We start from the raw sequence: 21,843 nt of genomic DNA, 5'->3' as shown, positions 1-21,843 counted from the left end.
TTTCATCATTCAAATCTGTATAATACTTCATAACTAGTTCAATACTTTTCTGAAATTACTAAAACGAAATTAAATTTGTAGTTCACAATTTTTTGCATTAGAACCATTTTTTTTGCAATACTAGCCTTTTTATTCGATTGGATGAAAAATCTTACTTTCGACAAATTTCACTAGAAAATAGAATTTATAATTTGACAATTATTTTTTATTATTTTATTTATCAGGTATCCAAGAAAGTTATTAGATTACCATTATCAAGCGATTTGGGACGTATTTGAGGTTTTGTCCGACCTTTGTATGAAAGCCCGCCACTGTGCGATGGATTTAAAAAAATATTCTAAGTGTTACGTCTGTTTGAAAATTCTAGGTTCATTCAAGTGCGATAATATCTTTATCTAGGTATGCGGCAAAAGCAATTTAACTGCATGATAAATAGAAGGTGTATCAGAGACAGCATACGTTTAAACGTTCCTGTTGGAATTTGGAGTCGCCTTATCTTTGGTTTATACTCTCAGGTTCATACCAGTGGTATTGATTGCGCTGCTCTACAGTTATGAATCAACGTTTCTAATAAAAGGATTGACATTTCATTAGAATACGTAGCTGTATAGATAGATAAGTTCATTCAGGAAAAATGTTTTTGTATAAGTGCAAATCTATTTGATGAGACATTCTGGTTTTAATCCAACATTGATTCATAATCGTGGTGTGGCTGTACATTGGTAGTCATGGAGATTAAGTCGCACCCGCCGTTGTTGTTGATGCTGTTGTCCGAAATACCATTACCAACGAATAAGTTGAGTGTTGTTTATCACTGCTGTTCTCTACCAGCAGCACAGCACAGCCAACAGTTGAGCGGCAATCGAGGACAGATTTCCTCTGCCAATCAATCGATCGATCGATCGGCGCTAATGGTTTGTGAGCAATTTAAAACTCGTCTCTCAATCTCAATCTTGATGGTCGAATCATTCACTGGTGCAAAGTGGTGGATCACTATCAATGAATTTCTATCACTTGCAGTTGGACCAATCAAATTGATGAAGTTGGAATTTGTTGAATGATTAATTTCAGTAAGAGATTTTATTAATTGTTCCTTGAGTTCAAGATTTATCGGTGTCATATTCCTCTGTAGCTTTTTAATATAGGAATGATAATGTATATAATGTATTATATCATTATAGTTCATATTGACACAGCATACTGACTGAAATTTGTTTGAAGAACAAAAGCTTGTTCTTAAGACAAAGTTTTGATTGTCTGTTAATAAGTGGATGAAGACATTTTATATAATTATTACACTTGGCTTGAATGCCCTCCATGTGATTTTTGAAAGTTAAATTCTTATCTAGCATGAGCCCTAGATACTTAACTTCATCTGACCAATTTATTGGAACCCCTCTCAACGTGACAACATGTCTACTTGAAGGTTTCAAATAAAGTGCTTTTGGTTTATGTGGGAATATTATGAGTTGAGTTTTAGAAGCCATTTTTGCGAGTATGAAGAAAAAATATCCAAAGTTTTTTGCAATCTTTCACCAATTGACACGCAGGTTTCATCTTTTGGCGGAGAATCCTGTGTCATCCGCAAACAAAGATTTTTGACACCCCTGATGTAACTTAGGTTAATCAGAGTGGTCGAATGGCTATGGCGAAATCCGAACTGTTCATTGACAAAAATTGAATTTTCATCAAAAAGTTTACTGGTGGAGGAAAGCTTCTGCAGGATTTTTGTCTGGTTTTAAGATCTGTACAACTTTGGCATTTTTCCATTTGTCAGGACAATATGCCAATAGAAAACATTAACAAATTTCGTCAACTATATATACCACTAATGTATAGCTACTGGAAGTTTCTTGATGAGGATGTAGAAAAATCCAAGGGCTTTCATATTTTTATTTTTTTTTTACTAGTTCTCACATCTTCCAAATCAGTCTCCCAGAAATGGATCATTAAAATAACCAAAACGGCCGCTATGGAAAGCATAGATAGCGCCACCGTAGCCTTGTGTGTTTGACAGAACAGCAATGCTGTCACAATGTTAAATCCCATATACAGTGGCGCCTTTGTTTTGATGCGGTGAGCACTGGCAAAAACTACCGTCAATGATCCATTTTCAAAAACGTTCTCTTGATTGAGAATATTTCCGAAGTCCTGAGTAACTTGATTTTCAGTTGGACTAGTAAGTCCTTAATTAAAATTGTGCGCGCTTTCAAACTGCATAGCAAGTTTTTGAGCTTTTTCGCAATTAGTTAGTTGTAATTTGTTTTCTTTTTTCAATGCCGGAATTGGTTCCTGGAATTTGAAGATTATATCCAAAAGTGTTCAGAGCCAAGGATTAATTGAGGAATTTTGTTTTCAATTTTTTTTTTGTTTCCTAATTGGGTAAAACGTTTTGAGACGGGGTTGGTGGTCTGATGGCTACCGCTTCTGCTTCATATGCAGAAGGTCATGGGTTCAATCCCAGGCCCGTCCCTTTCCTCGTACTTTGTAGTTGTATATCTCTCACTTGCTTCTATCTTCCATTCTAAATATATCACACTCAAAAAACTATTCGTTCATAGCAAAACGCTAGAACCAGAGACGGACAAGAAACCGTTTCCCTAACGCTTCCTACTTCCACGCGCACGCCTTTCTTACGCCTGATACATAGGCAGTCTGCTAACCACAAAAGCAAACCTCTCTGCCATGCCTTTCCCCCAATCCATACACTCCCGCATGAACTGACGTGGATGCAGTGGAATATACGGTCTACGTGGGAGTCAGTTCAATGCATCATCAATTCCTCCCCCTTCCCCTCATTGGTCTGCATTCTGACGTGGCAGGTGCCATTGTTGCCTAAAAATAGAAGATCACCAGCACTTATACACTGAGGATGCCTGTTAGTCCCAAGCAGTCATTCGGTTGGTTCCTTGTGTAAGTGCAGCTGATCTGGCGATACTGCATCCACGGGCGGCCAATCAAGCTCAAGCTCAAGCTCCTAATTGGGTAAAACGTTTTTTCTAAATAACTTTTTGCAGATCCTGCAATATATACTTTTCATAGCAGGATCGCGAGTGCGTTTAAATTTCTTTCTCCTCAAGTTTTTAAGACGGATCAAGAGTTTAAGATAATCGCCTGTAATCAATGATCCGAATTTTACTTCACATTTTGGCATTGCACAGCCCCTTGCTTCAACAACGGAATAAGTTAAATCTAATCTATATTAAACTATCGACAGATATTTTATATGAACTCCAGTCGGCTCGTAAATACTTGATCGTGGACCTGATAGGTTTAGGAATCGCTTCATAAATTTGAATTGTTAGTGCAAAATATCATCCAGTTGCTCATGCTCATGCTTATGCCCAATATCATCCAGTTGTTCATATTAATGATTGTTTAGGATTTTCTGGAACTACTGGGAATTTCTCTAAGAAAAAGTACAAAAAAATAGCAGTCTCACCAAAAGTGTCTTCAAGAACACCAAGCAAGGATTCTTTCTATAAATTCTGAAGAGAGTTAACCAACAGCTTAGCTTAGCTTAGATTGACTACACATATCAATGGTTGCTATTCCGTGATTGACCGAAGTCAGTGATGATGCACAAAGAATCAATTAGAAGTTTGGCTGGGATTGGCCATAATCTTCTTGAGTGTGCGCAATTCAGTGCCTCTTTTTATACAGGGTCAATAACGGCGCCGGCCACGTCCTTGTAGTCAGATGGGATTGGGGAAAGAAATGTAAGTGTGCAATTCTTGCTATTTGGATACCGTGTTTTCCTCTGCATCTCCACAAAGGCTACTGAGAGGGATGGTTGTTAATGGGGAAGATCAGTGGGTCACAGGATTCACTTTGATAAGCGACTAGACCATTACAAACGATTATTTGTGAGATATAAACATGCTATTAAATATAATATTTTTCGCTAATGTGAAAAATTTCCAAGTGGAAGAAAATAATTGCCAGCACTTGGAGTTACGAACCATTGAAAGTATATTGAACAATACGATGATCGCCTCATGCATTCCGTAATTAGTTTTTCATAGTGGCAAGCGTAGCATAACATTGTTCTGGAGTGATCGTGACTGGGCGTGTGAATCTTTTTTTTTTCAGGATAAAGGCACAATCTATCCATCCTTGTAGCGTGTCTGCAATCGTAAGAGCTCACCCCGAGATCCAGTAGACAAATATTATCGGCTGTATTTTCCTTGTAAACGTTATAATGGAACACTTCTTTGGATTAACTACCATACTGTTCAGGAAACACCAATCGGCGAAGTGATCAACCTGTTGTTGCAAAAAATCCACAGTCGGCAATAGAGTGGATCTTAAGAAACATTATGAGATCATCAGCATGTGATAGCCGAGGACTTCTGATGGCCGAATGAACGTCATTAAAATAGATTAAGAAGATCAATGGCCCCAGGTGACTACCTAAATGAGTCTTGAATCAACTAGAGAGACTGCCACAGACGCCGAGCCTTTCAAGCTTAGCAATCGCAATAGTATGGTTAAGCTTGTCAAATGCGGTGGACAGGTTGGTGTAAATAACATCCGTTTGTGATCGTTCTACCATGCTGTCGATTATAAACGATGTCAAACAGAGCAAATGGATTACCTTCTAGTTCATCAGCAGAAGTTTTCTCATTTCATTTTGTATGGGGAAAGGCATCTAACTTCAAATATCTTTAGAATGGAAGCTTTAATCGAAAAAATATTTGGTACGTGTAATAACCATTATCATTACGCACAACCGGTGCCAAATATTTATTCGGAAATAGTTCTTCATTTTGAGAAATAATTCGTTAGATGTATTTCGCCATATAAATGTTCTCCGTGTTACCTTTTAGCGATTTTCATGCATAGACACTAGCGCATGTGCGTTACTATGTGGCGAGTAGCGAATCAGGCAATGCATGTAACCCATTGGTAGCGGTGGAACGACCGGCGGTAAACGCGTGTTGATCAGCACAAAGGTGTTGCTTGCAATGCGACAGAAGTGGTTCCATGATAAGGAGTTCGAAAAGATTCGACACGGCACATAGCGACAAATCCCTCTGTAATGGGTTACATGCATGCCCTGATTCGCTACTCGCCACACCGTAACGCACATGCGCTAGTGTATATGCACGAAAAATCGCTAAAAGGTAACCCGAAAAATATTTGTATGGCGAAATGCAACTAACGAATTATTTATCAAAATTGGGAACTATTTTCGAAAAAATATTCGGTACCGGTTGTGCATAATGATCAAGGCTAACACGCCTACCAAATATTTTTTCGATCAAATCTTCCATTAACAGGATATTTAAAGTTAGATGCCTTTCCCCATACAAAATAAAATGAGAAAACTCCTGCTGATCAACTGTGGGCAAGAGCAAAGCAGGTAATCCATTGTCAATATTGCGCTTGCTTCCTTTTTTGTGCACCGGAAACATGTGTGCAATCTTCCAGTTAGAAGGAAATATGCCGCTCGATAGTATTCCGCTAGAAACTTTATAGGAATTTCTATTATTTTTAACAAGTAACTTAAAAGGTATGCTTTTTTAATTATCTGTGAAAAAGAAAATACAGATGGATCTGCGAAGAACTACTCTGAGAAATCGCTAAGAACATTCTCTTAATTGAATCCTGTTTGATTGCTTATAAAAACCTTGTGGACAATTAGGAGGAATCTTCATAGTAACATCTGGAAGAATCATTTTTTGCAGAAAGTCCTGGAAGATTGTTTATGTCTAGCGATCTTTTAAGAATTTTCGAGAGATTTTTAAAGGAATCTGAACACAAAAAAATGAGGAAGAACCTTAAAGGTAAAGTTGGAAAAACTGCTGTTTATCTGAATAATTTGTAGAATTCCTGCTTGGTGATCTCGAAGACAATTTTGGTGAGACTCCTAGAATTTCTTATATTATTTCATGGAGAAATTCTCAGTACCTAATTGCACACAATTCTAAGCAATTGAACAACTGAACGATATTTCACACTATATTTAAATGTAATAAACACGTGCAATTTAAATGTAATTAACACGAAGAGTATCTTCCTGGAGAAATTTTTAAAAGGATCCTTATGGCGGGATTCTTCAAAAGGTAATTAAGCAATTTAAAAAAAGACCGACACGTTAATGCTTCCAGTGGACGATTATGTCTTTTGAAGGAAGCACCACAACGGACTAGCATGCAACGCCCAGTGGCACAGGCGAAATACGTTTCTGACGAAAAGTTTTCCGGACTGAAGCGGGAATCGAACCCACACCCCTAAGCTCAACACGCCTAAAATGCTTGGTAACACTAACCGCACGGCCACGAAGGCCACATTTGATAGTGATTATTCGAGAAAATTTCTAGTAAATTCACAAAGCTACTACTAATCTCGTGAATAGTCTTCTGTGGGAATCCAAGAAGGAACTAAGTGAAAACTAGTAAAGGTGATTTTGAAGATAGAACTGTAATATACGGAAATACTTCATGTGCATTCCCAGGAGAATATTTTAAAAGCACATGGTTGAATAGATACACGAAAAGTTCGGGGAAGAATCACATCACATATTTTCCGTGAGTTCTTTGGAAGAATTCTTGAAGGATTTTTTCTGCTGGATTAGACAAAGAAAGAGTATTTTCCGGGGTGAAAACTTAAATTTACAATGATAAATCAGCAGCGATATGAGACAATATCTTGACCAAATATAATCAATACATATCTATGCTAACTAGGGCATTTGTGAAAATCTTTATTATTGCAATTATTGCGATATTTGTGAAAATGTGATTAAGGTACACCGGGGTTAGTTGAAAAGGCTGGGGCAAGATGAAATGGCAAGGTATGCTGGTGAAATTTAATGATGATGGGAAATTTTATTACAGAAACAAAAGTTAACAGATGAAACAAACTTTTAAGGAACAAAAATCTGAAAACAAGTATTAGCATCACATTCAAAACTTTGCATTTCATCTTGGCCCACCCGTTTCAACTTGCCTCGGGGTACCTTACTGTAAAACAAGAATCTGCTAGGCCTACCTAGGACCCTCCAGAAAAAAAAATCCTATCTACGCCAATGCAGGTGTTTATTACGATATACGAAAAAGATTTGACCTCTTTAAATGTGTAAGATAAGGGTTTAAATAGGCTTCAATGAAAGCTACCATATGGATGTCATTGACTGCATGCCGATCAAAAATATAAAAATATAAAAATTGGTCCATCATCCAAACGTATTACAATTGTTCAGATAAGAAACCAAAATCATAATCATTTGCAAAGCCTAATGAAATATTGCGAAAATAGATTGAATTCCTTGTCATAACCCAACGGGAACACCGATGATAGAGAAAGCGTTCGCTACGCAAACGCGCTTTATCTAATTCTCCGGATAATGACTAACATGGTCTGGCAACAACATGTGGTATACATAGAGGAAAGTGGGGCAAGAGTTTCTTTTTAAAATTTCTGGCTCAATTCAAAACAAATATTCTGAATCGGTTTGAATATTGTTCAAATGAGAGACTTTCATTCCAAATATTATAAAAATCGATTGTGAATTGGAAAAGTTATGGCTATTTGTTGATATTAGATGTGAAAATTACAATTTTCGGTCGAACTTTCATTGCCTGGAACAAAATGAAAATACAATCTTATTCGATTTCTATGTAAGTGCGTTTATAGGCCTATCATAAGGATATTTTGAAGTGTATTTGTTTTTCAAACCATTTTTTGGCTCATAGTGGGGTACAAGTTCGAACCATAGAATATATGGCAGAATAACTTACTTATTGCCTAACATCTACATAAGACTGGCCCAGCTTAGTGTGGGAGAAAATTAAAGTTGTATAATTCCACGGGGCACCCTCCAGAATTATTCCTTAGAGTTAGAAGAAGACTTCCTGAAAGTTTCAGCTCATTTGGTCGTTCCATGAGCTGGCACATTTGAATTGAAGTTAATATGGGATTTTCAGCTCAAACATATGGGATTCAGCGCATCATCTAATGTTTGGTTCAGGAAAATCGTTGATCGCGTTCAATTGCATCCAGAATTTCAAAAACACTACTTGATACCATAGCAAACAATATTGTAGAAGGTTGCATCATGATTAAAATTGATAGAGTTGGTGTTTTAACTATTTGAAGAAGATTTGCTGAGCTCATGCTATACTGCTTTGTATTTCCTCAACATAGCCACTAAGCGCATCATAGCCACCTATGACGCTGCGCGAGCTGCTGTACAAGGCGCATGCCTATATGTGACTGTACGGGAGGCTGATCTACGCCTAACTTTCAATAACTGAAATGTTAATGAAAACGAGCTTAAATCTAGATACAACCTTCTGCAATTATGTTCATTAGGATATCAACTAGTGTATTTGTCATTCTGGCCTCAATTGAACGCGATCAACTAGTATACGGAACAAAATAGTGACATTGGGTCAATTCTCAATATATTTGGAACGAATATTCCATACAAATTTCAAATTGAATGCGCCAGCTGGTGGAGCAACCAATCGAGTTGAAATTTTGTGAGCGCTTTTTTCTTACCCTAAGGCACATATCTGAGGGGTGCCCCGTTGAGTCTTACTACATATTTGTTTTAGGGCCAGTCTAATCTACATATTATCTTTGAATTAAGCGAAATTTTCCTGATCGTGCGAGAAAAGCCATCAAAATGTCACGTTTTACCTTAGTTTTATGAAAAACTGCTATTTCTGAGTGTATTACAATTACCCTTCTACTTCTTCTACTCATTACGTTCTCACTGGGACAGAGCCTGCTTCTCAGCTTAATGTTCAATGAGCACTTCCACAGTTATTAACTAAGAGCTTTCTTTGCCTAAGTTGCCATTTTCGCATTCATATATTGTGTGGCAGATACGATGATACTCTATGTCTAGAGAATTCAAGGAAATCTCCATTACAAAAAGATCCTGGAGTTTTTCTGTAAATATTGATAATTTCACTAAGGTCGAACTTTTGCCTCACTTTACTCTATCCTACTATTCCAGAAGGATCCCCTCCTTCACTACCCATATATCAGTTTCCAGAAATAGTGCAAATGAGTGCGCAAATTTCACACGAACTCGTCGCGAACCGACATGGCCAACACCCCAAAATATCCCCGTTCCGTAAATATTTAAAATTTATTGATTCCTCTTTAATGAACCGGTCGAACCGTTTTTGTGTCGTTTCTCAACAGGCATGCCTAGGCAGTGAGCCGTCGAGTCGGGATGGTGCCATCTTCTGTGAAACACAGTGTTTTTTCGTGAGTCAAAGTGGATGCTAAAAGTGCAAATCTCACCAAGGAGCAATGCGGTGGCAGTGCAGAAGAAGAATGCTGTAAAAATAGCCAATCGAGATATTTCTCAAGCGGTTCAATTGAATTATATTTCCCTGTGCACTAGGGGATAATCTACGAGTGAAGCATCCCTGAGCGCAGGGATCTCAAAGCAAAAAGATATGGTGCTGAATAAATGGTTCGTCTGGCTGCCACTAATGGTGGCCGGGCTATCCATTACCGTTGTGCAGTGCTTCAATTTCGAAACGCGCCTTCCCATCGTCAAGTATGGGAAAACCAACACCTACTTCGGATATTCGGTAGCCTCCCATACCGAGACGCTTCGGAACGGAGACAAAAAGAATTGGTAAGTCCGTGATACCGTGAGGTAATTTTCTAAGCATGACATAGGTGAAAAAGTTATAACACATTATCATTCCTCCAGTCAGTTTGTTGATAACGTTATCAGATAAAATTCGGGACCCGTTTACCCCTCGTAGAAATTTGGTGCCGTATAATGGGGTATCTTTGATAATGCGGGTAACTTCGATAGTGGTTTCGACCCACCAAATACTAAACGAAATATCATAATTTCTGTTAATCGGTTAAGCAAAACGAATGCAAAACTAAAGAAAATTGGTATGAAACTTCCTGTAAGAGCTGTTTTCAATTAAATCGAGAACATTTGAGGCTTTATATAAAAATATTAAAAACTGAAACGATTTTAGCATTCTCAAAACGCTTACAAACGATCACTATTTGATGTAGTTTTGAATAGTTGGTCACTTATCTTTGATAGCCTAGTTCTCATAGAACTTGAACATGGTCTCAAATCTTTCATCGAATAGCATTTTCACAAAGTGGGACCATTTTTGTAATCTAAGTCAGGAATTTCCATATAACTTTAAACGCCCAAAGGTATGCAATGCCCTATAAATGTTACGAAAATCATTCAATTTTGTTCGATTTATACTCCATTATAAAAGTAATCTCGAAACAGAAAATCGACTTTCGATTATTATGAAAAATTTATCCATTCAAAATAAATCTGTTGGCAATGACGGGGCTGGTGGACTGATGGCTACCGCTTCTGCTTCATAAGCAGAAGGTCATGGGTTCAATCCCAGGCCCGTCCCTTTCCTCGTACTTTGTAGTTGTATATCTCTCACTTGCTTCTATCTTTCATTCTAAATCTATCACACTCAAACTATTCGTTCATAGCAAAGGCTAGAACCAGAGGCGAACAAGAAACCGTTTCCCTAACGCTTCCATTTTGCCGCGCGCATCCCTTTCCTTACGCCTGATTCATAGGCACTCTGCTAACCACAAAAGCAAACCTCTCTGCCATGCCTTTCCCCCAATCCAAACACTCCCGCATGAACTGGCGTAGATGCAGTGGTATATACGGTCTACGTGGGAGCCAGTATAATGCATCATCGATTCCTCCCCCTTCCCCACATTGGTCTGCATTCTGACGTGGCAGGCACCATTGTCGTCTAAAAATAGAAGATCACCAGCACTTATACACTGAGGATGCCTGTTAGTCCCAAGCAGTCATTCGGTTGATTCCCTGTGTAAGTGCAGCTGATCTGGCGATACTGGAGTAGCATCCACGGGCGGCCAATCAAGCCTAAGCTAAGCTAAGCCTCAAAATAATTCTGTTGGCAATCTATCAACTACAATTGATAGCTAGGATGCCAGTACTTGTTTTCAAAATATAATTTAAATTTCTTTGAAACACCATGTATAAATAGTCAAGTTTTCTTCGGAAAAACTATCAAAGTTCCCCGTTTTACGGTATTTCTAAATCAACCGCTAAAGACGAAACATCTTAAACATACGGATATTCAAAGATGGCCATCACAATGGCCGACTTGTGCCCCTACTCACGTTTTAGGCATTGAACTGAAGACATAGTAGGCCATCGCAGAGTCGTTGCGTCCTTTGTTCAAGTATGAACTTTTGCATTGTAGGGGAGGTGTACCAGGTTTCGCCACTCTATGGAAAAATATTTCTTATAAATAAATCACAAGCCCATTGATTACTGTCAACACGTAAAACGAAAGCTTTCAATCCATGTTCAGCAAGAAGAATATAAAAACTGATACAAAACTTTGTTTTTGTATTGAAAATTGGGGCGGCGAATACTGGACCACTTGCACCAGTATTTGCCACGTTTTTAATTTAGGTTCCTCAATTCGCCACCTCCGTTGATTTCTTATGGTGGGTGGCGAATCAGGAACGCCATGGCGAAACATGGTGCAAAGGAGCAACAAATTTAAGGAAAATGATTTCTGTCTATATTGAAGCATATATTGGGTCACCAAGTGGCTCGGAAGCTTAGTTGGTAAAGCGCTCGTCTAGCATACAAGAGTCCATAATTTCATCCATAGTTCATCCATCTTTACCACGCGTAGTGAGTTAATTAATTTGATTTTTTTCTATTGTTTTCTGAGCAAATTATGAGGTGCTGGGAATGTTTCCGTATTATCTTAAAGCAATTTAAAAAACACTTAACGATGGGCAACCATATGTATCGCAAAACGATATATAAACTGGGGTGGTGAATAACTGGTACATCGTGAATACCGGTACACCTTCCCTACAAGCTTACAATGCAAACAATGCATGTTTTACTGAACTATTTATTTTCGTATATGCTCTTAAGACCCTTGTCCAAAGAGTAAAGAAAATGCCAGTTAAATTCTCCCATGCTATTTAGAGTTTCCAATCCCGGGAACATTTCCCGGGAAATGAGATTTCCCGGGATTCCCGTTTCCCGGGAAATGATTTTCTGTTTCCCGGGATTCCCGTATTTCCCGGTATTTCCGTATTTACCGGGTATATCTATTTAAAAACAAGGATTGACAATCTATTTTTAATTAAAACCATCGCACAATTTACTTCTCACTCACTAGATTAGTAGTTATATTTCAATGTTGATTTCCCGAATAACTTGTGATCCCGCCCTAAAAGCCATTGGTAACCACCCGGTCAACCAGTCAGTAATTTTCGATAGCGATCGATTAAGATTCGTTTTGAACCGTTAGCGATCGCTATCGTTGGTCATAGATCTATAAAGAATTATGAAGACTGGTTGGTCGGGCAAGTGTGAAGCTTGTTGTTACCGTGCAAACGAGTGGATCGTTGTTACTCAATAATGCTACGATGAATAGAAGATCCTCATCCATCTCCCAGTGGTGATAAGTACTTTTCATCCTGGTCCATTCATTTGCTTACAAACAAGGAGCTACACACTGGCTTTCAGGGCGAGATCACAAATTATGCGAGATTTTTTGTTATTTTTTTTTCTGTAAACATAACAGTTGATAACAGTGCTGTTAAATATCATGAATATCACGTGACTTTAACAATTGATTATTGCGAATATCTCCCTTCCCCGTGAGAAAATAAATCGAGAAATGTTTTTCCCGGTGACCATTTCCAAACTTTTCGGTTGGCAATATTTGCTGAAGCTATATTCCGTATGGAAGTATGCTATAAATATTTGATTTTTTTTTTCAAAATTTTAGCATTTTACAGCACTGGTTGATAGAATAGTTTTTGACTATATGTTTCTCCAAAAAAGATTATATGCTTTACAAAATATAGGATTTTTCAAGGGATCTTTTCCATGAAGTGAGCAGGCTTATAGAGATTTCATGGATATAACAGTCACAATTTTCAACATAAGATTCTTGTTGTTTTTCTAACCTAGTGCACCCGTAACGCGGGTAGATCACCTTTCCGTGGTGCGTTACGGATCTACCAATTTGAACCCTAGTCTCATCTTGTTTATCGGGCTAGGGTAATATGTTTTGGTAATTCAAGGATTCGCGGTACAAAGTCCTTGTTACTGGCAACAGTTTCTGAAAATTAATCTATTTTACCCAGCAGATGGTTAAAGACTCGGAGTTGGTCAGTCCCGAGACTACACTTGAAGCCAGGATAACAATCATGAGTATTAACTCAACAAGGACTGTAAGTACTGGTAATTCAAGGACTCACGTGAATTCTGATTGCTAAACAAATTTTCTAGCTTGATTCGGTTTTGCTGCTAGCATAAAGCCCCTTTTTTCTAGTATTTTTCTGGGACTAAACTAAAAGTGAAAAAAGGATGGGACTAGAGTTCCGTTGCATGATCGAATATCAGTAGTACCTTTTTGGTTTCTCAGAAGTTTAATCGATTATGTTTGCTAAGGGGCGCGCCTTCGCTGAGATGTAAATTTCTATGAAGGGTGTAAATAGCGGGACCTTTTCATCATAGTCGATTTGTATCAATATCTGAGGAATCAAAACAAGAACTGTACAGAAATCGATGCTTCATTACCTATCAATGGAAATGGAGTAATGCGACATGCACTATACACTAAGGAAACGGGTAATGCCACAATAGATCTAAATACTGGTCGCAGTGGCGCATCCGAACAGAGAAAAAAAAACCTAGTGACTGAAAGGATTGATTCAATGTTGGTAAATATTATTTGAACTTCATACGATCTGTCAAGAGCAAGCTTCTCATGGACTTTTGCTTGATGTTATAAACTTTCTTGTTTTGAAGTCTAACAAAAATCCCATCAAATTTGGAATATTTTCACGTTTTTGAGAGTTTCCCGGGATCCCGGGAATTCCCGGGAAATGGTAATTTTATTTCCCGATTCCCGGGAAGTCAAATCCCGGGAAAATTGGAAACTCTAATGCTATTCATAAAACCTTATTTTGTTGACTTTAAAAAGCGGGTAACGCAGTAAATCGCTCAATAATCGAGAATAGTTTGAAAAGTTTCGCCTATAACCATACTCTCAAAAATTAAGTTAAACAAATTCGGGCTCTTCTGGACTTACATACTGTATGTGTTATTTTTTCACACATCCTAAAAAATCGATTATGTGCTGATTTCTTCTTCATGCTGTGTATTTTAGAGACCTTTCAAGACAAGAAACGTTCAGTTTTTCTGTCACAAGTAAAACAAATGTCCTGCTATTCTTCAAGATGTTTGAGAAGAAGTTTGCGATGTTTAAGAGTTTCCGTCAAAACGCGACAGTCTCATTTCCTTGCGATTTGGAAGGCAAACTTGGGTCCCCTAATGGAATTCAAGACCTCCTATCTAAATCCTCCAAATTTGGAGCAACTGATCACGATTGGTAGCACCATATGCTTCCTCACTTGAATCGAAGATGCTGGGCTAGAGGAAAATTAGCGTAAGGAATCAAACTTGTTGCTCATTTTGATGCAATTATCAACATTCAAACTCATCTAAAGCTTTTTTGAACGATAATAACTAGGTGAACGTAATTAATATGATATTTTACAAATCTTTCGTGTTCTATGTAAGCTCTGGTGACTACAAACTTTTTCACTATGACTCGAATGTTTTTTAAATAATTTCCAAATTTTTCCATCAAAATTCTTCAAGTGGGATATGAATTTTAACACAATCTATCCATAACTTCTTACGCAATTATTGAACTGCTATACGTATGTTTTACTAATAAAATACGTATGGTAAATAATGATTTCCACCAGATTTTTATATTTTGATAACGATTGAAATCTTTATCCTTCTTCGTAATATCGTTGAATTTTTCTTCACGTGTGCTGTTCATCTAAGAGGTTTTCAAGATTTCAACGATGATAATTATTTTCAAGCGTAGCAAGTTGCAATTGCAGTCGGAAGCAAAGCATTGCAGTCGGAAGTAAAGCATTGCAAAACTTGTGTAGGTACTTTGATAGCAATCCGAAGTAGAGTTTTCAATTTTCCCGGGATTTGGCTTCCCGGGAAACGGGAAATAAAATTGTCATTTCCCGGGAATTCCCGGGATCCCGGGAAAACCTTAAAAACCTGTAAATTAAGCTAATTTGATGGAGTTATATGATTTTTTTTTTATATTTAATGTTGTTGTTGTTGTTATTTGATTTGGGAGGGACTTTAACCCGAAGGTCATTCGTCCCTTTTTATATTTAATGTATATTATATTTTAGAACAGTAAATTGCCACGATTATTTCTCTTATTTGTGAGTTTCTCCAAAAATATCTGTTGGTTTCGTTTTTTGATAGTTGAAGCCTTCATCAGGTCTTGCTAGACATATTATCTTTAATTCAAATAATACTTGTCAACATTTAGAAATCTATTTTGTAAATCGAACTGCAGTCGTCGAAATCGTCTGCAGTCACTGTCGAACACAGAAAGCATTCATATTTCAGAAGTCACCCATCGACTACCATATTAATCCTGTCACATAGAGTGGACAACTGTCGAATAAATCGAGTGACAGAGTCGTGTGGAGCTAAATTATTGGTCGTTAGTGACTCCAGTCGAGTCGTTTTTGATCGAATCGACTTATAAAATAGACCCCAAAATTAATCATTTCGAACACTATAATAAAAACCAACTAGAGTGTTTCGTTAAAAATTGTGACTGTTACATTTAATAGAAACCGTAAGTGAGATGGATCAACGAGGTCCGAGCTCGTATAAAAAGTAACAAAAATGTAGAACTCATATAAAGTATATAAACCTACTCAAATCATGGAATAAATCCCTCGAATGTTTCTTCATATTGTATTGCATATGAACTTTTTTGGAAAAACATATCGTCAAAAATATATGCATTCATTAATAACTATTCGATTACAAAAAAAAACACCAATAAACATCAAAATATAATTAGTAATCTAGTGAGGACATTTGTTGGTATGATATGAAATGTAAATTGTGCGATAGTTTACTTGAATATAGATACTCAATTTTTTCATTGAGACTGATCTTCCCGGGAAATAGGGAATCCCGGGAAACAGAAAATCATTTCCCGGGAAACGAGAATCCCGGGAAATCTCATTTCCCGGGATTGAAAACCCTAATCCGAAGTTTTTCCGTCGTGATATTTAAGCCCAAAAAATGCTGCTTAATTAACTGTTGAAAAGGTTTCAATATATCTACATAAGGATGGCTCATAATGATCAAACCACAAAAATCTTAAGTTGCAACATTAAAATTTGTTTATTTGGACCCCAGAAGTTACAAGGGCCTAGACAGCTGTAGCGGTAAAACGAAGCTTTCAGTAAGATCAAGCTGAGGGTCGTGAGTTCGAATCCCAAAAGTCGAGCATCTTTTCGCAAACGAAAACAAAATTTTCTCGACTTCCTAAGGCATAAAGAATCTTCGTACCTGCCACACGATAAACACAAGCAAAAATGGTAAATTAGCAAAGAAAGTTCTCAGCTTTTTTTACAAGGAAGAAATCTGCAAACAGGCTCAGGGAATGTGTGGATACCACACCAACGACGCCCTACTGAAATCAGCCCATACACTGTAAATGTGCAATCCTCGCTGGATTGCTCAAGTGGAGTACAGTGTGCACCGATATTACCCTTAGCCTCAGACTCTCATCTCCCCGGAGCCACCTTACGGTATTTCTTCGGGATGGGCCAGTGCATATAGCACAACATATGTAGCAGAAGTAGCCTAGGCAAACCGCTTCTCCTAGCCGTCCTAAACAATGTTACAAGGGACCAGCCTGGGCTAATCCTCTGCAGCCAACTCTTGGTGCATTCCAGCACTCGGCATTCGCACACATTTTCTTTATTATATTGTCGGGGGACGTGTCCCCTCCGCATGTAGCGAGTATGCGATCGCCCACAACAATGAAAAGGGGGTAATTGAACACGACATGCTCCGCTGTTTCCTCCTCAACAGCACAATTTTAGTCTGCAGGAGATTCTGAGTGCCCGAACCTATGAAGGTACTGCCTATAGCAACCATGTCCTGACAGAAACTGCGTCAGGTGGAAGTTCACTTCCCCATGGTTTCTGTTACCAATCTGACACATTTGGTATTAGCCGATGGCTCCATCTACCTTTAAGTTAAGGAGTTATCCCATTCCTGCTGCCAACCCTTGAGTGCCGCTTCTTTACACGCGTTGTGGACTCCTCTAGTACCTCTTTGGTTGAAGCATTGAACATCTTCCTTGATGATGGTCCTGCGCCACGCTTGCCAGGAACTTGGGTTTGCTGGAAATTACAGCAGAGCTGTTAGACATTATCCTCGAAAGCGCCACTATAGCCGTAGATGCCCTTTTACATGCATATTCAACGTGGCTAGCGAAGTCGAGCTTGTCATCGATCATTACCCCAAGATGCCAAAGGAATCGCTTGGACTCTATGGTGCAATCACCTCCCAAGATAGGACGAACCAGTCCTAGTTTCCTAGACTTCATCCATTCCTCAACTATGGAGATAGAGTGTGCTGCTGTCAACTCTACTTTCTTCGTTGATTCGCCATAGACCACCAGGATGATCTCGTCGGCAAAGCCAACAATCTTAACACCCGTCGGAAGGGGCAGCCTCGGTACGTCATCGTACATCGCATTCCATAACATCAGGTCCAGTATGTAACCTTGAGTTACTCTGGCGGTAATTCGAACGCTTTTCTGCACCTCCTATGTGTCATACAGTAGAATCCTACCATCAAAATAGCTTTCTAGACTGCACCGGTACCTTTAGGTGGTGAAGTGTGTGGGCTATCGCTTCCCAGCATTCTTCACATCCAGAATGACAACCGCGCAGTAACGGATGCTCGATTGCCACCTCAGCTGTCTGAACGACCGACTGGATAGCGTCCTGATTAGATTTACCTCTTCTGAATCCAAACTGATTGTTGGACAGGCCGTCCGCACCTTCCGTTTATGGTACTATCCTGTTGAGGATCAACCTCTCCAACAACTTTCCTGTCGTATCTAGTAGGCAGATAGGTCTATACGCCGACAGGTCACCTGGTGGTTTCTCCGCCTTTGGTAGTAGTACCAATTTCTGTCTAGGGCTGTGCATTACGAGGATTTATCGGTATCGGTGATATCTTGTTGATCCATTATCGGTATCGGCGATATATCGGATTCGGCATTATCGTTATCGAACCGATATTCGATAATTATCAAAAATAGATGTTTAGAGCAAAACCGATAATTTCGGCTATATTTAACATCAACTAATGCATTATGGAGTTCATTACATGAACTTTGTAGTGATGCTCTACCATTTGCAACTGATGTCTAAAATTCCATTGAATAGATTTCATTTACATAAAATAATCAATGAACCTTGTTCTGAATATCGGACATTTTATCAGACAGACAAAAATTTATCGATATAAGAAAAAATAGGGCTGACAGATATCGGATATCGTATCGATAAAATTGATCCGAAAATATTGATAATATCGATAATATCGATATATGCACAGCCCTACTGTCGCTTATAGGGCAACATTCGGAATACCATCGGGTCCCGGTTAGGCCGTCCCTTATTTTTTGAAAATGTGAAATGTTGTTAGTTCGTCATTTTAAAGTGCTCGTTTTGGTGAGAAAAAAATCATATAAAAATATGAAGCCCCTACGTGGACGCTAAGTGGTCCCCCAACGACTTTGAAGGTATCAGGTGTAGATGACCTGCGTGTGCAAATCGAGCTCGCTGCTCTAGTGCACGCTACATAGCTATAAAAAGCCACTAGTTACACATTCTCCTGTGCGCGTTGATAGTCATCATAAAAGTTTCTTTCCTTTGTAATTATAAATGTTGTATCAACTAGCTTTGTTCAATAGATTTTCATTGTTTAAAACAAGTTATCAGTTTGGCCAGAACCACGTAATTGGGTAAATGTTGACAATAAAGGAAAAAGAGGTTATTTTTACCAGATTTGACAAATTGACCGGAACTTACTAACTAAAGTAATATTTTATACTACGTACATCTTTATAACAATGCAAGCTGACCAAAAATTAATAACTACAAAGAAAACAAACTTCTATGCTTACTATTAACGTGCCTAGAGTAACTTGTTACTAGTGGCTTTTCGTACTCACGAAGCGTGCACTGGAGCAGCGAGCAGCGCATGGGGGTCATATACACTTGATATTTTTAAGGCCTTTGGGGACCAATTAGCGTCTATGTAGGGCCTTCAAAATTTTACCTGATTTTATTCTCACCAAAACGAGCACTTTACAATAACGAACTTATAACATTTCGCATTTTCGAAAAAATAAGGGACAACCTAGTCCCGGTGCCTTATTTGACGCGAATGAATTCACGACTTGTGCCAGCTTCTTGACCCTCGCCACTTCTTCTCCTTCATCTGGAGCATACGGCGCTGAGGGCCATGGGCTTGTGGGGTAATGCGGGAAGAGTATATCTTTTATGGATCGCAGCAGCTCGGACGACTTCTCTTGGGGTACCATGACCTTTGATCTTAGCCATTACCACTCTGTATGTGTCACCTCACGGACTCGAGTTGGCACTCTGGCATAGACTACACTGCGGAACACGTTTTTGTCTCCAGCATCAAAATACCTCTATTTACTTAATTAAGGGTTGCTGAATCCATCGCCATTTACAGAAATATCGTAGCACGTCTAGTTTTTGAGATATTGGTTGTTGAAAATGCAAAAATTGACTATTTCAGCCAACTTGCATGCAAGTTTGCCAGCTTGTAAGGCAATTAATTTGCCACAGAATTCAAACTTTACGTTTATAACAATACTTATCATCAAAGTTTATAATACTTTTGATGCGAAAAAGTTATTTTTTTATGGTTTAGAAAAGTATTGTATTTTGCCATATAAGAGAAACGAAGAATTTTGTATGGAGGCTGCAAGCATGTTGAAAAAATCGGTTTAATCCTAATTTAATCGTGTAATTTCAACCAAAATACATCTAAAACAAAAGTTTAAGTCCCCCTTTGCATGCTTGGTGGATAAGATCACAAAAAAGTTTGATAAAATATACTTCAAAATTTAGATAAACATCAATAAAACCAATGTTTTATACAACTTTGGCGACTTGTAGCTAAAAATTGTGACGTGCTGGGAAATTTCTGAGAACGGCATCAGATTCAGCAACCCCAAATCTACTAGAGACACATAATTTGATCCTTGAGACAAGCAAAAATGTCATTTTTGTTGCGTTGTGCTATCAAAGCATGCCTGATTTCCTTTTTCCTTTGCTTCTCTGAATGCTGCACCACGTTCTTCTCTTTGTGCTTCTATGCGTGCGCGTTGCAATCTCCGTCTGGCCCAAGGGCAGATCGCTCGAAGATTTGCAATTGATTCCCATCACCAGTACACCGGCGGCCTGTTCTCTCTAGGAGGAGCCTTTCTCGGCATGGAAGCATCACACGCTCATGATATCACAGCTACTAGCTCTTCACCGTTTAGGTCCAGAGTGTTCCATTCGCGCATCAGGTCTTCAGTGAATACTTCGCCGTCAGAGCTCGCTGTTTTCCAACCTCGGATTCGACATTATACTATTTTCTCTTTATTTTCTTCCTTCCAACTCGTATCCACGGGTTCCTATTACTTTGCGCCCGTGGTTGCTGTGGAAGCATTGCCTGGTCCTTTTTGCTTGGCATCCTTTGCTTTAGACGTGGTGTTGGTCTCTCTACTGTTGCCATGTTCCCTTGATCGCGGAGCTTGGCTCCTGCCAGTTTTTCCTCTCTGGAGGACAGCGCGTAGGTCACTTTTCTCTTAGGGACGATACACAAATTATGTTACGTTGAATTTCAACTTTTTCGACCCCCTTCCCCCTCCTTGTCACACTATTTGTATGAGTCCTCCGAAAATTTTGTAGGGTTTGGCTTGAAGGCCTTCCCCCTTGGGCCGTGACATAATTTGTGCATGACCCCTTAGAAACCATGCGTCTTTTCGCCACGTATTCATCTTCGGTAGGCCATCTCTTTCGCATCGCGTATCGAATAAGTAGGATGCCGGTGCCATTAGTAGATTATCTAAGCTATACAAAATCAGAACATAATAACGAAAAGCCTTAACAGAAATCTTCTAGCATCAACAGAAAGATTTCAACCTTCACTATATGGGAAAAATATAAAGTGATAGAGAGTGATAAATTCCAGTAGTGTTCCAGTAGATGCGCTGGTGCTCCAGTAGTGGACGTTCGGGAATGATACAAGGAATTATAAACAAAATACAGGTCGGACTCGATTATCCGGAGTATCGATTTTTTTTTCACTCCGGATAATCGAATCCTCCGGATAATCGAATCACTAAGAAAAAAATTGAAATCTTCGATAAAAGAACTCAAATATTATCTTTTATTGTTGTTTTATTTATATGATGCGGTGGTGTAGCCAGAAATTGTTTCTAGGAACAGTAGGGGTCATTACAAGAAAAAAAAATTTGGCCAGCATACACACAAAAAAACACTTTTTCAAACCCCCCTTTTCTTAAATACGTTCAAAACTCAAAAACCATTCATATTGTATATTGCAATACCAAATTGTCTCAGATTTATGCATAAATATTGAAAAACAAGAACATCAAAAATCAAATTCCGGATAATCGAGTCTAAAATTCCGGATAATCGAATCCCGGATAATCGAGTCCCCGGATAATCGAGTCTCCGGATAATCGAGTCCGACCTGTACTTATTTTTTACATAGGTTTAACATTTTTCCCTCGGAACAGCAACTAATATCTTTCGAATGAAGTATAAAGATCATAGACTTTTCAACATTTTTATAGTTCATTTTAAAAACTGCTTCCACTATTGGAACACTATTGGAACACGACAGCAACTCCTGGTGCAAGGGAGTAAATT

At 38.5% G+C, this 21,843-nt stretch overlaps 1 protein-coding gene across 3 annotated transcripts in view; it reads left to right on the top strand.

Annotated features, from left to right (window-relative positions):
* The window catches only part of LOC5579338 (integrin alpha-PS1), a 218,235-nt gene that overhangs the window by 7,920 nt on the left and 188,472 nt on the right, over nucleotides 1-21,843 (top strand). For all 3 annotated transcript variants that reach the window (XM_021848422.1, XM_021848420.1, XM_021848421.1), the window contains exon 2: nucleotides 9,163-9,607. In XM_021848422.1, the coding sequence (XP_021704114.1) occupies nucleotides 9,423-9,607 (185 nt within the window). In that variant the 5' untranslated portion in view covers nucleotides 9,163-9,422. The remainder of the gene's footprint in view (nucleotides 1-9,162; nucleotides 9,608-21,843) is intronic.

Source organism: Aedes aegypti, chromosome 1 (assembly GCF_002204515.2).
Source record: "Aedes aegypti strain LVP_AGWG chromosome 1, AaegL5.0 Primary Assembly, whole genome shotgun sequence".
NCBI classification, from domain to species: Eukaryota; Metazoa; Arthropoda; class Insecta; order Diptera; family Culicidae; genus Aedes; species Aedes aegypti.
The sequence above is the reverse complement of the archived record's forward strand: the minus strand, read 5'-3'. Positions and strand labels throughout refer to the sequence as shown.